This window comes from Pelophylax lessonae, assembly GCF_965119305.1.
Source record: "Pelophylax lessonae genome assembly, chromosome: 4".
Lineage (NCBI taxonomy): Eukaryota > Metazoa > Chordata > Amphibia > Anura > Ranidae > Pelophylax > Pelophylax lessonae.
The window spans coordinates 587,906,059-587,921,863 of NC_138771.1; the positions used below are offsets into that span (position 1 = coordinate 587,906,059).

The 15,805-nt window shown below is 47.3% G+C and overlaps 1 protein-coding gene across 1 annotated transcript in view; it reads left to right on the forward strand.

Annotated features, from left to right (window-relative positions):
• The window catches only part of DSN1 (DSN1 component of MIS12 kinetochore complex), a gene marked incomplete at its 3' end in the record, with an annotated part of 80,268 nt that overhangs the window by 55,899 nt on the left and 8,564 nt on the right, over positions 1–15,805 (forward strand). Inside the window, exon 7 of the mRNA XM_082256028.1 lies at positions 1,639–1,789. Within this exon, the coding sequence (XP_082112154.1) occupies positions 1,639–1,789 (151 nt within the window). The remainder of the gene's footprint in view (positions 1–1,638; positions 1,790–15,805) is intronic.

Genomic DNA, 15,805 nt, shown 5'->3' on the forward strand with positions numbered 1-15,805 from the left:
ACAGTGGCTCGTTATCATCTAGCGATGTAGACCTACGTCGCTAGACTCCTCCCCCTGTAGGCGGCGCTCGCGCGCCGCCGGAGGCGCGCTCCCGCTGTTTTCATTCACAGCGGGAGTCGGGCCTGGGGAGGAGCGGCGGCGATCGCCGCTGCTCTGCCCGATCGTCGGGGAATCCAGTTTGGAGATCCGCCCGCCTGTGTAAACAGAGCAGGCGGATCTCCTAAGTGACAGGGAGTGACAGATCGGTGTTCAGCATAGCTGAACATCCGATCTGTCCCTGGCTCACTCAGTCACCTCCCCCCCCCCCCCCCACACGTTAGTAAGCACCAGGCATACATTAACCCCTCCCTCTCCAATAAAATTAACCCCTTCCCTGCCAGTGTCATTTTTACAGTAACAGTGCATATTTATAGTACTGATTACTGTAGTAATGTCACTGGTTACCCCCAAAAGTGTCAAAAATGTCAGTCAAGGGTCCGATCTGTCCGCCGCAATGTCGCAGTCCCGCAAAAAAAATTGCAGATCGCCGCCATTACTCGTTAAAAAAAAAAACGCCAAAAATGACAGAAATCTTTCCCTTAGTAAACGCAATAACTTTTGTGCAAACCAATCAAAATTCGCTTATTGCGATATTATTTTTTGTTTTTTTTTTTTTTATACCAAACATGGGTAGCAGAAAACAAATTGGCCAAAAAATTTAAAAAAAATTGTTTTTTACATCCTTTTTTATGGGGGAATTTCATATAAAAAAATGTTAAAAATATTGTTATTTTTTCAAAATAAACGCTCTTTTTTTTGTTTATAGCGCAAAAAGTAAAAATCGCAGAGGTGATCAAACACCACCAAAAGAAAGCTCTGTTTGTGGGAAAAAAGGACGTAAATTTTGTTTGGGTACGGCGTCACACGACTGCGCAATTGTCAGTTAAAGTCGCACAGCGCCGAATCGCAAAAAGTGGCCCAGGCGTAAGACAGCAAAATGCTCTAGTGGTAAAGTGGTTAATAAATGTTTTTTGGTAATGCACTAGGTACGTGCTCCTTCTGGTCCTATATTTTCCATCCAACTGTGGAGGACCTCATAAACGCTTTGTATCTGAATGATGCGGCTGTGTTTTTTTTTTTTTTTGGTGGGGGGGATTTGTGACTGTTAGTGTGGGGAGAAGATCCCCCCGCTCACTGTGTATGTGTTAAATGTTACATCCTGGATATGGGTGTAACATGTTACAAAGGTGAATTTTTCCTTTATTCTGCAATGGATTTGTAATGCTGTTGGTTCTTGTAATTCTTTGCTCAATACAAGTCACCCCAGCTTCATGGTTTAGCTTTGCAGCGTTTGGTGTCACCTGTCTGTGTCTAACCTGTTCCTTGGACATGGAATCCACTCGGTCACCTTCATCTACGCAGAGAAGTGACCCAGCTGTAAAGCTGAACCAGAAGGTAAATTGGTTTTTCAGAGTGTGCTGTGTGTCAGAGGTGTAAATCACAGGACTGCGATGATTGTAGCCCTGTGCTTTGAATTTTGTTCAGCTTTTCCCAGTAATTGCCCAGGGTCATAAACTCTAGCATGATTTCAACCATCTTTATTTTTTTTATTTATCTTGTACATTTGTAAATATATTTTTTTTTTCTGTTTTTAAATAGGCAGCTAGAGGAAAATGAAATAATTAGAGGTCCGTTAAAAAGTGATGCACACATGTCCTCTTCCCAAAAAAAGGAAATCCTCCAAAGCAAACCAGACTACAACGCAATATTGTGTCAGCAGGGGGCAGTGTTTGACAGCATGGAAATTGTGGTATGTGTCATAAATGTATGTGTTTTGCAGACATGTTAAACAGTCCTATGATCCTTGCTATGAGTGTTGCAGGAGAATCCAGACCACAGGTGACAATATAATCAGGTTTTTTAAACCTGTATACTGTACATGGCACTTTTTAACAGTAAAATGAACATACTAAATTGTTTACATTGCATTCTATGCATTAAGATAAAAAGCCGCCTGTGTGCAGTCGCCCCCCTAATACCTAACTGAGCCCCATCTCCTTCCAGCAATGTGCACGAGTGCCTCCGCTGTCTGGGACTCTCCCTTCTGATTGGCTGAGACACTGCAGCAGTGCTATTTGCCCCCACTTCTGTCAATCAGTTAGACAAGGATGTGAGAGAGGGGGCGAGTCCGAACCATGACTCAGTTTCTGAATGGAGACCCAGAGCTGCAGCTTGGCAGCCCTCATAGCAAGCAGTCTGCTGTGGGGGCACTCGACAGGAGGGGGAGGGGCTAGAAGCGCCAGCGAGGAAGAGGCGGGCCCAGGCTGCTCTGTGCAAAACCACTGAACAGAGCAGGTAAGTATAGCATGTTTGTTTTTAAAGAAAATAAAAAGGAGACATTAGTATCACTTTAATTGGAAGTCCAAAATTTCCTAACCTGAACCTATTGTTTTTACATACAGGGGTACAGCTTCTAACTTCAACTTGTTCAGTTTAAGCTTTGAGAAAAAAACCTGGAAGCTTATTGTTTACTATGCAGACCTGCACTAGATTTGGCGCTCCCCAGTTTTTACCTGCAAACATTGTTTTTTTTTTTTTTTTTTTTTTTTGTATTGAAACTTGATACATTTGAAAAAATGGGTGCAACAATACACTTGTAACTTGATGAATAAGCATGAAACACTATAGTAAACATTCAGAACATTCCTGGGGGGTCTTTCATCCCAGAGGAACACAAAGTCATGCAAGACATAGAGCGGTTTACAATAAAAGGGGGAACTCTTACATCAACCAGTGTGTCATGATATACATTATTGGAGTACCATAAAAACCATTGAGTTTACCAGGTGGTGTTAAACAAGTTGAGGAACTCAGTCCCAATTCCAGTACATCCATAGTCTCTGCAACCTGAAGCCATCTATCCCATATCTTGTGAAATTTATGTGGGCATCCTCTGTGGGTTTATAGAAATTTTTTATATGATTAGGTGCTGTTTATCTCCAAGATCCAATCTTTAAATGAGGATGGCCATGTACGCATCCACTGTTTGGCAATAAGCTTCCTAGCTGTAAAAAGAGTTTCATGAAGAGAGGTTTTGGTGAACTTATCCATGTCCAAGTCTGGAAGGATTCCCAACAGACAGGGTTTAGGGTGTAAAGTCAAAGGGGAACCCATATTGTCATGAAGGAATTTAATAATTTGCTTCCAAAAACCCTGAACTTTAGTACATTGCCATATTAAATGGTAGAAGGTACCTGATCTATCTCCACACATTGGACAAAGACTAGTTTGTTCTGATTTAAACCTCGCCAAACAGGGGTTATGTATGAGCGGTGTAAAATATATAATTGTGTTAGGCGATCCAAGAGTCTGGGAGATAACATTTTTAACAGGCATCTAGCGCCTCCCCCCCACTCCCCATCCTCCATACACTCAACATCCCTCTCCCATTGGGGTTTAAGAGCATACGCAAGTGTTGTTGAGCGTTGAGGGGGGGTACATTAAGTGCAGTGTAAAATGTTGAAATCAGTCCCTTAGGTTAATTTCCCTTTATCGCCTCCAGCACAAAGATGGAGTCGAGTTGGGGGGAAATATTGGCAAACTGTGTTTGAAAGGCATGGCAGACCTACAGATACCTGAAGAACATGTTTGGCAAATTAAACTCTTCTCTTAGGCAGTCTTCCAAGTTGAAAAACAAAAGGACCGCATATAGTGAAGTATATTTAAGACGGTTTATTGCCGAAAAAAGTAATAAAAACATACTCCCAAACCTATATGAAGGATTCACAAAGTATCACAATGGTGGTGGGCGCCGCATATAGCCTGCGTTCCATTATCAAACCAAGAAGTGCAACCGGAAGTGACGATGCATCAGAGCAGTACCGGAAGTTACGTCAACGCTTTTCGCCCGCCTATTGGGCGTTTTCAAAGACTAGCGCTGTTTTAAATTTGATTATATATCTCACCTAAGTTTTTACTTATAGCCATAGCAGCTGCATCACTTATATATTTATATAGATTTTCCATATATTCTTACAACATTTTATATATATATTTATATTTTGTCACTTGCACATATATATCTTCACTATTTTATTGTACCACAAGCGTGGGATTTCATTTGTAGTTCAAGGTACAGAAAGTTTCAGGAATCACTTAATCTACGAGTTTATTGATGTTCCAGCCATGCGATGACAGCCTCCGGATCCTCAAAGAAATGAGCATGAGCCCTCCACTCTTAACCATGCCAGGAACAACATAGCATATTTAATGTTTTATAAATAGCCTTCGCTTTTGCTTCCGTGAAGTTTACCTGCCGCCTTTTAACCTCAGCCAAGAAGTCTGGGAAGATCGCCACTTTACCATTTCTATAGGAGATGTTGCCTTTTTCCCCGTGCCATCCTCAGTACTGCATCCCTGTCCTTGTAGTTTAAGAACTTGGCTATGAATGTACACAGTGGTGCTCCCTGAGGTGGAGGCCTGCCAGATAATCGGTGCGCCCTTTCGATCACGTATGTGGGGGAAGAATGCCTCCCTGCCGTAAGCTTTAATCAGGAGGAGTTCCAGAAAAGAACTTTGGTCAGGTCCCTCCACTCCCTCAGGAAGCCCCACAGACCGGAGGTTGCAGTGACGAAGCCTGTTCTCCATGTCATCCTGCTTCTGCAGGAGCTGACTCACTTTCAGCTGCAACCTGTCCGAAATTTCCTGCAGTGGGGGGAGAGAATCCTCCACGTTGTTCAACCGAGTCTTGGCTTCAGTCACTCTTTCTCTGAGCTTCTTGAAGTCTTGTCTTACCAGGGATATGTCGATTTTGACTGCCTCAATCTTTGGTAAGGGATGTTTGGCATGCAGAGATAGCCTCCAGAACTTTTGCTGTATCTGCTCCCTGCTCCTCAGTTCCTTCTGCGCTATTTTGGGAAGCAGTGTCCTTTCTCTTGCCGACAGAATTTGTCCGTGCCGGCGGAGCTCCTCTCGCTAACGTCCAACTGCATGTCGCTCCAGGCCACGCCCCCGGTACTGCCCATTTTTAGTAAATCAACCCACAATATTGTTAGAAACTATTTTAGAATTTTATATGTACCAACAAAGCTTTCTCTAGCTGCTGCTACAGTGAACAGATATTCTATTATGTTTTAGCAATACTGTTGGGTGAACTTTGTCAAGAGAAATCGGTGTTGTAGACTAGATGGAAAGAATGTAGTATTGCTCCTTTTCTGTATCGTTCATCGAGAGTCGCAGCTCCATATTCAAAGACTATAGGGTTATGTTCCTCAAATCAGGAATAGGCACTAGGCAGGAAAAAAATCTTAACCACGCAGGCTTAACCCTACACACTCTGCTATCTGCAATCAGTTTGTTTGTCTAGTTTTAGGAATAGGACCTCACGTCCTGTTGGGACTTCTGTCTTGGCTTTTAACAGGGTCATTTGTGTTAGTTGGTATTTTTTATTTCTCCATTGACAGACGCAGCCTCATCTCCATGAGCTGAGTGGGTTGTACTGCCACCTGCAGGAGTAGTCTAGGCAGTACATTAGTACAAAACTTTTAACATGTACACGCCCACGGGGCTGTCCCTCCAGGCATAACCCCCACTGCCACAGCCCAGCACATCAGTTTGTTTCTGCCTAGAGAAGGGAGTAGGACCTAGGTTTCCTGCTGGGATTCCGATCTCAGTTTTTTTTATTCTTTTCAGAATATTTTGTTATTTCTCTTTACTCACTTGCTAGCTAGTGTTCAGGTAAGAATTTTCCTGGTGATCTACAAGCAACGATGCTGGCTGGGGGCTTCACACTGGATAATTGGTCCCCCCAGTCTGGCCTATGAGCGCGAGCAGATTATTGTCCTGACCTAGGCCTGACATGGTACCTTGGGCTTGCTGGTCCCTGTTGTGGTTCCTGAGGCCTTCATGTGTCGGTCCCAAGCCGCATTGGTCTCCATGGGTGCCGACATCTTAATTGTGGGCACTGTGAATTTTTCCCCATAGACTTGTATGGGACAGCCATTTTCCCTGTAGCTTCCTATTGATATGTATGGGCATCCATCTTTGTGTAGCCCTTGTGCTATGCTGGGCAGTGTGACCTTCCTCAGGCCACATTACTTCCTATCCATTTGTTTCCTGCTGCTAACCAAGACCACTTCCTGTCTTTCTCTGCATGCTGCTGGAAGAATCAGGAGGACGGTTTGTCTGAGGTGGTACTAACAGTACTTGGGGGGGTCCCTGCGGTTATATTCCTGCACTTTGTGCTGTCAGTTTAGTTTAAAGGGGTGGATACCACGCAGCGCTCTTAAAGCGACAGTGCTCAGTTTTTTACAAATTGCAATATGAAGTCCCAAACTGTGCGATCCCCCCTCAGACCCACTCTGTGAGATTCCCGGACAGTCCGGATCGCAGTCGTTTACCACGATTTTAGCAGCCCTGGAAAGTTGATTTAGTCATAAAAAAGGTTGATAGCCGAAAACAGCCGTTGCCTTCTCCATCTTTGGAGGTGTTCTCTGATTCAGAAGCCGATGGGGTCGCCCCGGACGCCCCCTTACCGGAGGGGTCGCTGTCCTCGCAGTCAGATCGTGAAGAGGACCTGTCCTCCTCAGCTGCAGTGCGGGAACTCCTCATTTGTGGAAGCCCTAATTATTTCAGCACGGGATACTTTAATATTGGCTGAGGAGCCCATGCTGGCAGGGACACGGGTTTCTTTTGGCTCTCAGAAGTCTCCAAAAGCTGACAGGGTTTTCCCTTGTCAAGACACTTTTCACGATATTGTGAGTGATCAATGGCGGCGCATTTAAGCACTTGTTAGTGGTGCCAAAACGCTTCCATTTTTGAAACCGGTTTTTGTGTCTGTGTTAATCTCAGACGGTGACAGAATGGATTAGGGAGTCTTTGGACCCCAAGACTGTTCCTCCAGAACAGCTGAAACTGTTGGACTAGGGGATCCAGGCTCTGGTGTTCCTGTGTGATGCGTCTATGGATGCGGCTGCTCTTGTGGCCAGGGTTTTAAGACGCATGGTTTGGTTGAAGAGCTGGTCGGCTGACCAAGCTTCTAAGAAAGTCCTAGCTGATCTCCCCTTTCTAAGAGAACGGTTGTTTGGCGACTCATTGGATGAGTTAATCAAGGGCCTGAATGGCAGGAAGAATACTCTTCTTCCTCAATCCTCCAAGAGTAAGACACCTTGTACTAAGCAGGGTCCCTCTTTTTCTGCTCATAAATGTTTTTTTTTCGTGCCTCTAGGGCGCAAGAAAAAGGTAAGCCGTTCAGAACTTCTAGGGGAACTAAGAAGCCTTGAGGCGATCTCAAGCTTGGTCAGTCCGGTGCTGCAGACAAGTCCTCTTCAGCACGAAGGGGCGCCCTCAACCATCTCAGGGGTCGTGGGGACGTCTGCGCTTCTTTCAGGAACCCTGGCCTTCATTCAGGACGATTGGGTTCACAAACTGATTTGCTCCGGGTACAAGATCGAATTCTGGTCCCGGACAGGGGAATCTTCACCTGTCTCCAGAGCGTTTGAAGGATCTGTGAGAGGCTGTGCGAGCTCTACCAGCTCAAGGAGTGATTGTGCCGGTTCCTCCGTAGGAACGCTCTCAAGGTTTGTACCTGTTCACGGTGCCAAAAAGAAGGGCAAAGTGCATCCAATCCTTGACCTCATGGCTATAAACCGCTTTGTGTGAGTGCAGAAGTTTCAAATGGAGTCCTTTTGGTCAGTGGTGGCATCTTTGAATCAGGGGGATTTTCTGGCTTCCATCGATTATCAAAGATGCATATCTCCACATCCGCATATTCAAGGGACACCAGCGATTCCTCTGCTTTGCGGTGGCAGAGGAGCATTTTCAGTTTTTGGCATTACCCTTTGGTCTCACCTCGACTCCCAGTTTTTACCAAGCTCCTGGCCTTGTTAGGTCGATGAGGTATCTCCATTGTGGACTATCTGGACGATCTCCTGTTTTGAGCAGTCTCCCATTCGGATGGACAACGTTTCTATCCCCATTTAGACCCTTCAAGAATTCGGGTGGACGATTGATGTCACCAAATCTGCCCAGACTCCGTCCGTGCGGGTCACTTATCTGGGGCAGATAAGTGACCTGGCAAGGGTCTTCTCTGGCCAGGGTCTTCCTTCTCTTTGACCAGCTTCAGAAGTTGCAAAAAGCGGTTTGGTTGCTTATGGGAGACCGATCAGTCCTCATTGCGGGCTTGCATGAGGGCCCTGGGTCTGATGGTCTCAACCTTCAAAGCGGTCCCATTTGCTCAGTCTCACACGAGACAGTTGCAGAAAAAGATTCTGGCAAAATGGAACAGAGATCCTTTGTCCTTTGGACCTGAAGATTCGGTTGAGCCATCTCACGAAGTCGGCTCTCTTGGTGGCTCCAGTCACCTGTCCTGTGCCAAGGCAAGTCCTTCCTGCCATTGTTTTGGACGGTGGTCACCATGGACGCCAGCCTGTCGGGCTGGGGAAGCTCTGTGCCCAGGGAACTTGGACAATGGAAGAGTCTTCCTTGCCGATCAATATTCTGAAGCTGAGAGCGATCAAGCTCTGCCTGCTTCACTGGACGAGTCGGCTACACATCTCTCCGGGTTTGGGTTCAGTCGGACAATGCCACAGCCGTGACTTGCATCAATCACCAAATGGGCCCCAGGAGTGCCCTGGCGGCCAAGAAGGTGGCCGAGTTTCTGGTGTGGCCGGGACACAATCGCGGGTATGGAGAATTGGCAGGCGGATTACCTGAGGCGTCAGGTGTTGGATCAAGAGGAATGGTTCCTTCATCCGGAGGTGTTTAGTCTCCTGTGTGTCCTGTGGGGGACTCCGGAGGTGTGCCTGTTTGCCTCTTGCCTCAACAGGAAAGTTCATAGGTTTTTGGCCAGGTCTCGGGATCCTCTGGCTGACGCCACAGACGCTCTGCTGGCTCCTTGGAGTCAGTATCGCCTGATCTCTGCCTCCCCTCCGCTTGTTCTCCTGTGAAAGGTTTCTTCGCCGGATGGCGATTGAAGGCATTCCGGTCATTCTGGTGGCACCAGACTGGCCTTGGCGGTCCTGGTACGCAGAACTGGTAAAAATGGTCGTGAATCCTCCATGGCATCTTCCTCTGCGGAAAGATCTACTATCTCAAGGACCGATCTTCCATCCTGCTTTACGGTCACTGGCTTTAATGGCTTGGCTGTTGAAAGCAAGGTGTTGAGGGCTAGAGGTCTATCTGATTCGGTGATTGACATCTAGGAAAATCTGTCATCGTACGTGGAAATCGTAAATTTCATGGTGTGAATCGCAGCAGCTGCACCCTTGCTCGTTCTCTATAGCTAGGGTTTGGCCTGTTTATAAAAAGGGGTTGAGCAGCGCCTGGCATTGGGCACTATATCAAGGGCGAGGTGTCATCCTTGGCAATTTACTCCCAACGTCCGTTGGCTGCTAATAGTTTGATTTGCACTTTCATTCAAAAACCTCCTTTTGAGAATATTAGGGAGATTTCTCTGCTTTCTTTGTCGCAGAAGGTTGCCTTCCTAGTGGCTATCCCTTCTGCTCAGAGTTCGGGGCGCTGTCCTGTCGTTTGCCTTATTTGGTGGTCCATAGGGATAAAGTGGTCCTCCGACCTAATCCGTCCTTTCTTCCTAAGGTGGTGTTAGATTTTCACCTGAATGAAGACATTGTGTTACCTTATGTCCTAAGCCTAAACATCACAAAGAAGTTGCCTTGCACTCTCTGGCTGTGGTTCGGGCGATAAGGGTTTATCTGACGGTTATGGAGTCCTTCCGGACGGTCCTCGCAAAGGTTTGGCTGCATCCGCTGCTACCATTTCGAGATGGGTCAGGCAGACGGTTGTTCAAGCTTATTCAATCAAGGGTCAGGTTCCTCCTTTCCCTGTGAGGGCGTATTCTACTAGAGCGCTGAGTGCCTCTTGGGCTTTTCCCCATTTAGGCCTCTGTTGTACACGTTTTGTAAGGCGGCGACTTGGTCGTCTGTGCACACCTTTACCAAATTTTACAAGGTGGATTTGTTGCCATCTTCGGATGCCTCTTTTGGCCACAAGGTTTTGCAGGCTACTATTTCATAAGAGAATGTTTTTTTGTTATTCTCTTGGGAGTCTCTTACCTGGGTGAGCTCATGTTGTTTGGTTGAGCTCCATGTTGCACGGTTGGATAGATTTGGCCTCTTGGAGTTGACGTTACTGTCTGGTTGTGTTTTTCCCACCCCTCCATGCCTATACTGCTTTGGGATGTCCCACTCAGCTCATTGAGATGAGGCTGCGTCTGTCGATGGTCGATAGGGAAAATACGATTTTTGTAAGATCTTATTGTAAAATCTTTTTTTCTCTGTCCATCGACAGACGCAGCACCCTCCCCTTTGTATGGGGATGGTTCTTTTGTCTTCACTGCTTGCAACAAAACTAATGTGCTGGGCTGTGGCAGTGGGGTTATGCCTGGAGGGACAGCCCCGTGGGCATGTACATGTTAAGTTTTGTACTAACGTACTGCCTAAACTACTCCTGCAGGTGGCAGCATAACCCACTCGGCTCATGGAGATGAGGCTGTGTCTGTCAAAGGACTTTAGTGGTAAGATCTTGCAAAAAAATTTTTTGCACAAGTTAGTTCCTGACGGACCAAGATCCAGAGGAAATACAAGCAACAGCCGGCTGTGGTTTTGCACAGGATAATCTAGATGCTTAACCACTTAAGCCCCGGAAGATTTTACCCCCTTCCTGACCAGAGGGTTTTTTGCGATTTTTTTTTTTTTTTTTTTTTTTTTTTTTTGCGGTACTGCGACATTGCAGCAGACAGATCGGACTTGACTGACATTTTTTACACTTTTGGGGGTACCAGTGACATTACTGCAGTAATCAGTGCTATATATATATATATATATATGCACTGTTACTGCAAAAATTACACTGGCAGGGAAGGGGTTAACTGTATTGGACAGGGAGGGGTTGTGTGTGTCCTAGGGGCGTGATTCTAACTGTATTGGGACATGGCTATTGGTGTAAAAACAAAGATCAGCGGTTCTACATAGTAGAACCGTCTGATCTCCATTTTTACACAGGGGAGAATGACAGGCGGCTTGTTTACATAAGCCGCTCTGCCTTTCTCCCGCTGTACCGACGATCGGCGAGTGACCGGCGGACATCGGGTCTGCCGGTCACACGCCCGCACTCCTCCCTGAACGAGCCTCAGCGGGCACGCGCTCGCCCGCTATTGGCTCCAATCCCAGTGACAGGCGAGTGACGTAGATCTACGTCACTCTGCGTGGCCGGGGCTGACTGCCGCAGTAAATATACTGTGCGCAGTCGGCAACCGGTTAAGATCTCCCAGCTAGGCCATGAGCAGGTCCAGAACTAGGCCTTGGCACGACTGTGCCCCGACGGATGGGGACGAGCCTGCAAGTGGACCGTCTCGCTGGGACGCGATGACCTGGAATGCCCTAGGTCGCAGTTTCCCCTCTGGCTGACAGCATCCCCATCCTGGGTGGGAGGTGTTCTGTTTCAGTGTGGCACCCACCTGGTATCGTGGGATGGTGAATAGTTTGTCCTTCCAAAACCTCTCATGGTCTCGGGGTTGACGTGGGCCCCCCTGGAATAGTAGGACCCAAGGGGCTCCCTCTGTTTCCCTGGCCTCTCGGAGCAGTGGGCCTGTATACCCCTCAGCACTCCCTTACCCCTAGCGGTTTACCTTGGGGGGTGGTAATATTGTGGCCGTTGTGGCGCTGCTGTGGAGGGGGTAGCTTGTGCTGATGGGGTCCCTGTTTGGCTTCTTCCGATGCCTGCCTAATGTTCTGGGACCCCTTTTGGGGGTCCTGGAGACCGCATGGCACGCCATGGGGGCCGCCATTTTGCTGTGGATCATGTATGTTTCTGTTCCCATTGTATTGCATGGGCAGCCATTTTCTATATCTCCCATTATGAATACATTGAGCGACCATTTTCCTGAGGGCAACAAGCTGGACAGGCGTGCGGTATGGCTTTTTTAAATATAGAGGCAGAGTTTTTTTCCTCTTCCTGTGCAGTCAGTGTCCCTTTCGTTTTGCATAGACACATTCTGGCAGTCTCCTGAACAGTCTGGTAACATTTTGCTGGGGTTCCCTGTAGTTTTTTTTTTTTCCCTCATCCACTCTTCGTTCTATTAGTCAAGGATTGAGGGTCCGCTGTGATTGTGGTGGGATTGCGTTTTGGCGGTTCCTAAAGGGACACTGCTCTAATATTATAATCGGTGTAACATCAAGTCCCAGGATACATTTTTACCTGCAGACCCCCTGGGAGTAACTGTGGAACCTTCTGGGTCACAGTCCCAGCCGGAAATCGCAGCTTTTTTTGCAAAATCTGATGTCTAAGGTGGATTTTGTCATTTCAGGTGTTGCCAGCCGCAAACGCCCTCTGCCTTCGCCTCCTCGGACTCTGAGGCAAATGTGGCAGCCGCAGACATAGCCCACCCTGAGGGGTTGGTGTCTTCACATTCTGATGGTGAAGAGGACCTGTCAACCCCCCCCCCCCCCCAAGCCACGCTCATTGATGGAAGCCCTTATAGTTTCAGTGCAGGAAACTTTAAAATTGGCTGATGACTCAACAGCGTCGGGTACGCAGGTGTCTTTTGGCTCCCGTAAATCGGGCAAGGTGTTCCCTTGTCAAGAATTGTTTCACAATATCGTGGATGAACAATGGCGGCACATTAAGCATATTCTGGTGGTGTCCAAGCGATTTGCACGCCGTTACCCCTTTGCGGAGGCAGTGTCCACTAGGTGGACTGTACCGCTGAAGGAGGATCACCCTGTTTCCAGGTTAAATAAAGGGACTCTGGTACCGGTCACCGACTTTTGCGAACCCAGTGGATAGACGGGTGGAGCACTTGTCCTGCCGTCTCCACGTGAAAACAGGGTCCATTTTAAAGCCTACCTTTTGTGAACATTCTGGTGGCGCAGACGGCTACTGAATGGTTGAAGTTACTTAAAAGTAACTTGGAAGCTGAACGGCTCTCCCTTGCGGTGCTGGAACTACTGGACCAGTTGGCTCAAGCTTTGGTGTTCATGGGTCCTAGAGTCCATTCCCCTGACCTTTTCTGAAGCAGAGAGGTTTGTGCGTTTGTCGCAGAGAAACTTACTGGGTTTATGCCCTTGACGTTTTGTCACCTGGGGGCATAAATGAGGAATTAGAATTTAATACGCTATTATAGAATATCTTTCTGGGTCTCTTTGAACATTATTTTGCGCTGGATGTGCGTTTTTTTCTTTTTTTTTTTTTTATTCTTTTATTTTTATATTATTATTATATTATATGTTCCTTTTTTTTACCTATTTTTGAACAATGCCCTGAGGGTGCATACTCTTTGAACTATTTCTTTATATACATTGTTATATATATTTTTTATGCATTTTTTAAATATTTTTAACATGGTAATGTAGTATTCACATGTGCTATAATTGTGCAATAGCTACCAGCTTTCAGGGGCATGCACATGCTATAATCAATTTCCTATCCATTTATTTACATGGGACAGTTGCCCAGTTGACAGTTGGGACGATTTCAGTTGCCCATATAAATGTCCTACCTCCAGCGGGTGGAGGCCTGATGAAGGAGCTGAGCTCCGAAACATGTAACCACCCACCATGCACTCTATTGGACACCGGCCGCTGCGTCCCCGCCCTGCCTTCAGGAAATCTCATGCCGACTCAGTTGAGACACAGACGAAAGGGCGCATCTACAGGAAGCGGATCACCGGATGTCCTCATTGCAACCACTTAGCACAGCGGACAGGAAGACTCCAGACAGATCTTTGCTATGCCCATGTCACTTTTACCAAATGTGAGTGCTTTTATACTTTTAACCTAATAAATACTTAGAGCCTACTGCACTTGGAGGCGCCTTGTCTTTATGTTCATGTGTGATAAGCCCCTGGATTCAGCTCCGTTGGTGGCCAGGACGTCGGCAGTGGGGATTGCTATTAGGCGCCTGGTATGTCTTCTGACCAGGCCTCCAAAAAGGCCTTGACTGATCTTCTCTTCACAGGGGAGCGGCTGTTGGATCCTCTCTGGATGAGTTGAACAAAGGTATTACAGAGGGTAAGAGTACTCTTCTTCCCCAATCCACGTCCTAGGCGGGGGCCTCCTTTTACTGCTCATAAGCAGCTTTTTTGTTCCTCCGGGTCGTAAGACAAAGGAAAAGCCGTTCAGGTCTTCTGGGAGTTCCAAGAAGCCATTGTCCGGTAAACCAAAGATCGGTCAGTCTGGATCTGCAGACAAGTCCTTGTCTGCATGAAGGGGCACCCTTATCTGCTTCTGGGGTGGGGGGACGTCTTTGCTTCTTTCCTGAACCCTGATCCAAACGGGGTACAAGATCGAAATCCAGTGTCGTCCGTTGAACATGTTCTTCCTGTCCAATATGCGCCTATCTCCAGATCGTTTAAGGGATCTACGGGAGGCAGTACAAGATCTGCTGCCGCAAGGGGTGATTGTACCAGTTTCCTCTCAGGAACGATTTCAAGGATTTTATTCAAACCTGTTTACTGTGCCTCGGAAAGAAGGCAAAGTGCATCCAATTCTGGATCTCAAGGCTCTGAACCGCTTTGTGTGGGTTCAGAGGTTTCATATGGAATCCATTCGCACGGTGGTGGCACCACTACACCAGGGAGACTTCTTGGCCTCCATAGATATCAAGGACGCATATCAACACCTCTCTAACTACGCTGAACACCACGCACGTTTTGCCATAGCAGAAGAGCATTATCAATTTGTGGCATTACCCTTTGGTCTAGTCTCCGCTTCCAGGGTGTTGATCAAAGTACTGGCCCCGATGTTGGCATTGTTGCGCCAATGGGGAATAGTGGTACTGGGGTATCTGGACGATCTCATGTTGAGAGCAGACTCTCATTCAGCCCTGATGAGCAACCTGTCGATCACTGTCGGCTCCCTACAGAAGTTCGGATGGAACATCAATTTCAAGAAATCCGCCCTGATACCTTCCTTGAGACTGAATTATCTGGGCCTGACTCTGGATTCAGCTTTGGCGAGGGTCTTTCTTCCACTAGACAAGCTGCAGGGGGGTGATCCCGAGTGTTGAAGAACAATCTGTCCTCGCGGCGGACTTGCATGCAGGCCTTGGGTCTGATGGTATCAACCTTCGAGGCGGTTCCGTTTGCTCAGTTCTATACCAGACCATTGCAAAGAGATTCTTATCAAATGGAACACGGATCCAAAGTCCTTGGACAATTTGATTCAGTTGAGTCACAACACGAGATCTGCTCTGTTTTGGTGGCTCCATTCTCCAGCACTGTGCCAGGGCAAGTCCTTCCTCCCGTTGTTTTGGACGGTGGTGACCACGGACGCCAGCCTGTCGGGCTGGGAAGGAGTACTGGGGAAGTTCTGTGCCCAAGTAATCTGGACAGTAGAATAGTCCAAACTGCTGATAAATGTTTTGGAGCTCAGAGCAATAAAGCTTTGTCTTTGGACGACTTGTCTGCAAGATTGTCCGGTTCGGATTCAATCGGACAACACCACGACTGTGGTTTACGTTAATCACCAGGGGGGCACCAAGAGTGTCTTAGTGGCCAAGGAGGTGGCCAAGATTTTGGTCTGGGCAGAAAAGTATGTTCCAACCTTCTCTGCTGTGCACATCCCAGGGATAGACAACTGGCAAGCAGATTTCCTGAGTCGTCAGGTGTTGGATCAAGGGGAATGGTCCCTACATCCGGTGGTGTTTGAGCACCTGCATGTCCAGTGGGGGACTCCCGAGGTCGATCTGTTTGCTTCTTGTCTCAACAGAAGGTGCAGAGGTTTGTAGCCAGGTCTCGAGATCCTCTAGCCTACGTCACAGACGCTTTGGTGGCTTCTTGGGGTCAGTATCGGCTGATCTATGCGTTCCCTCC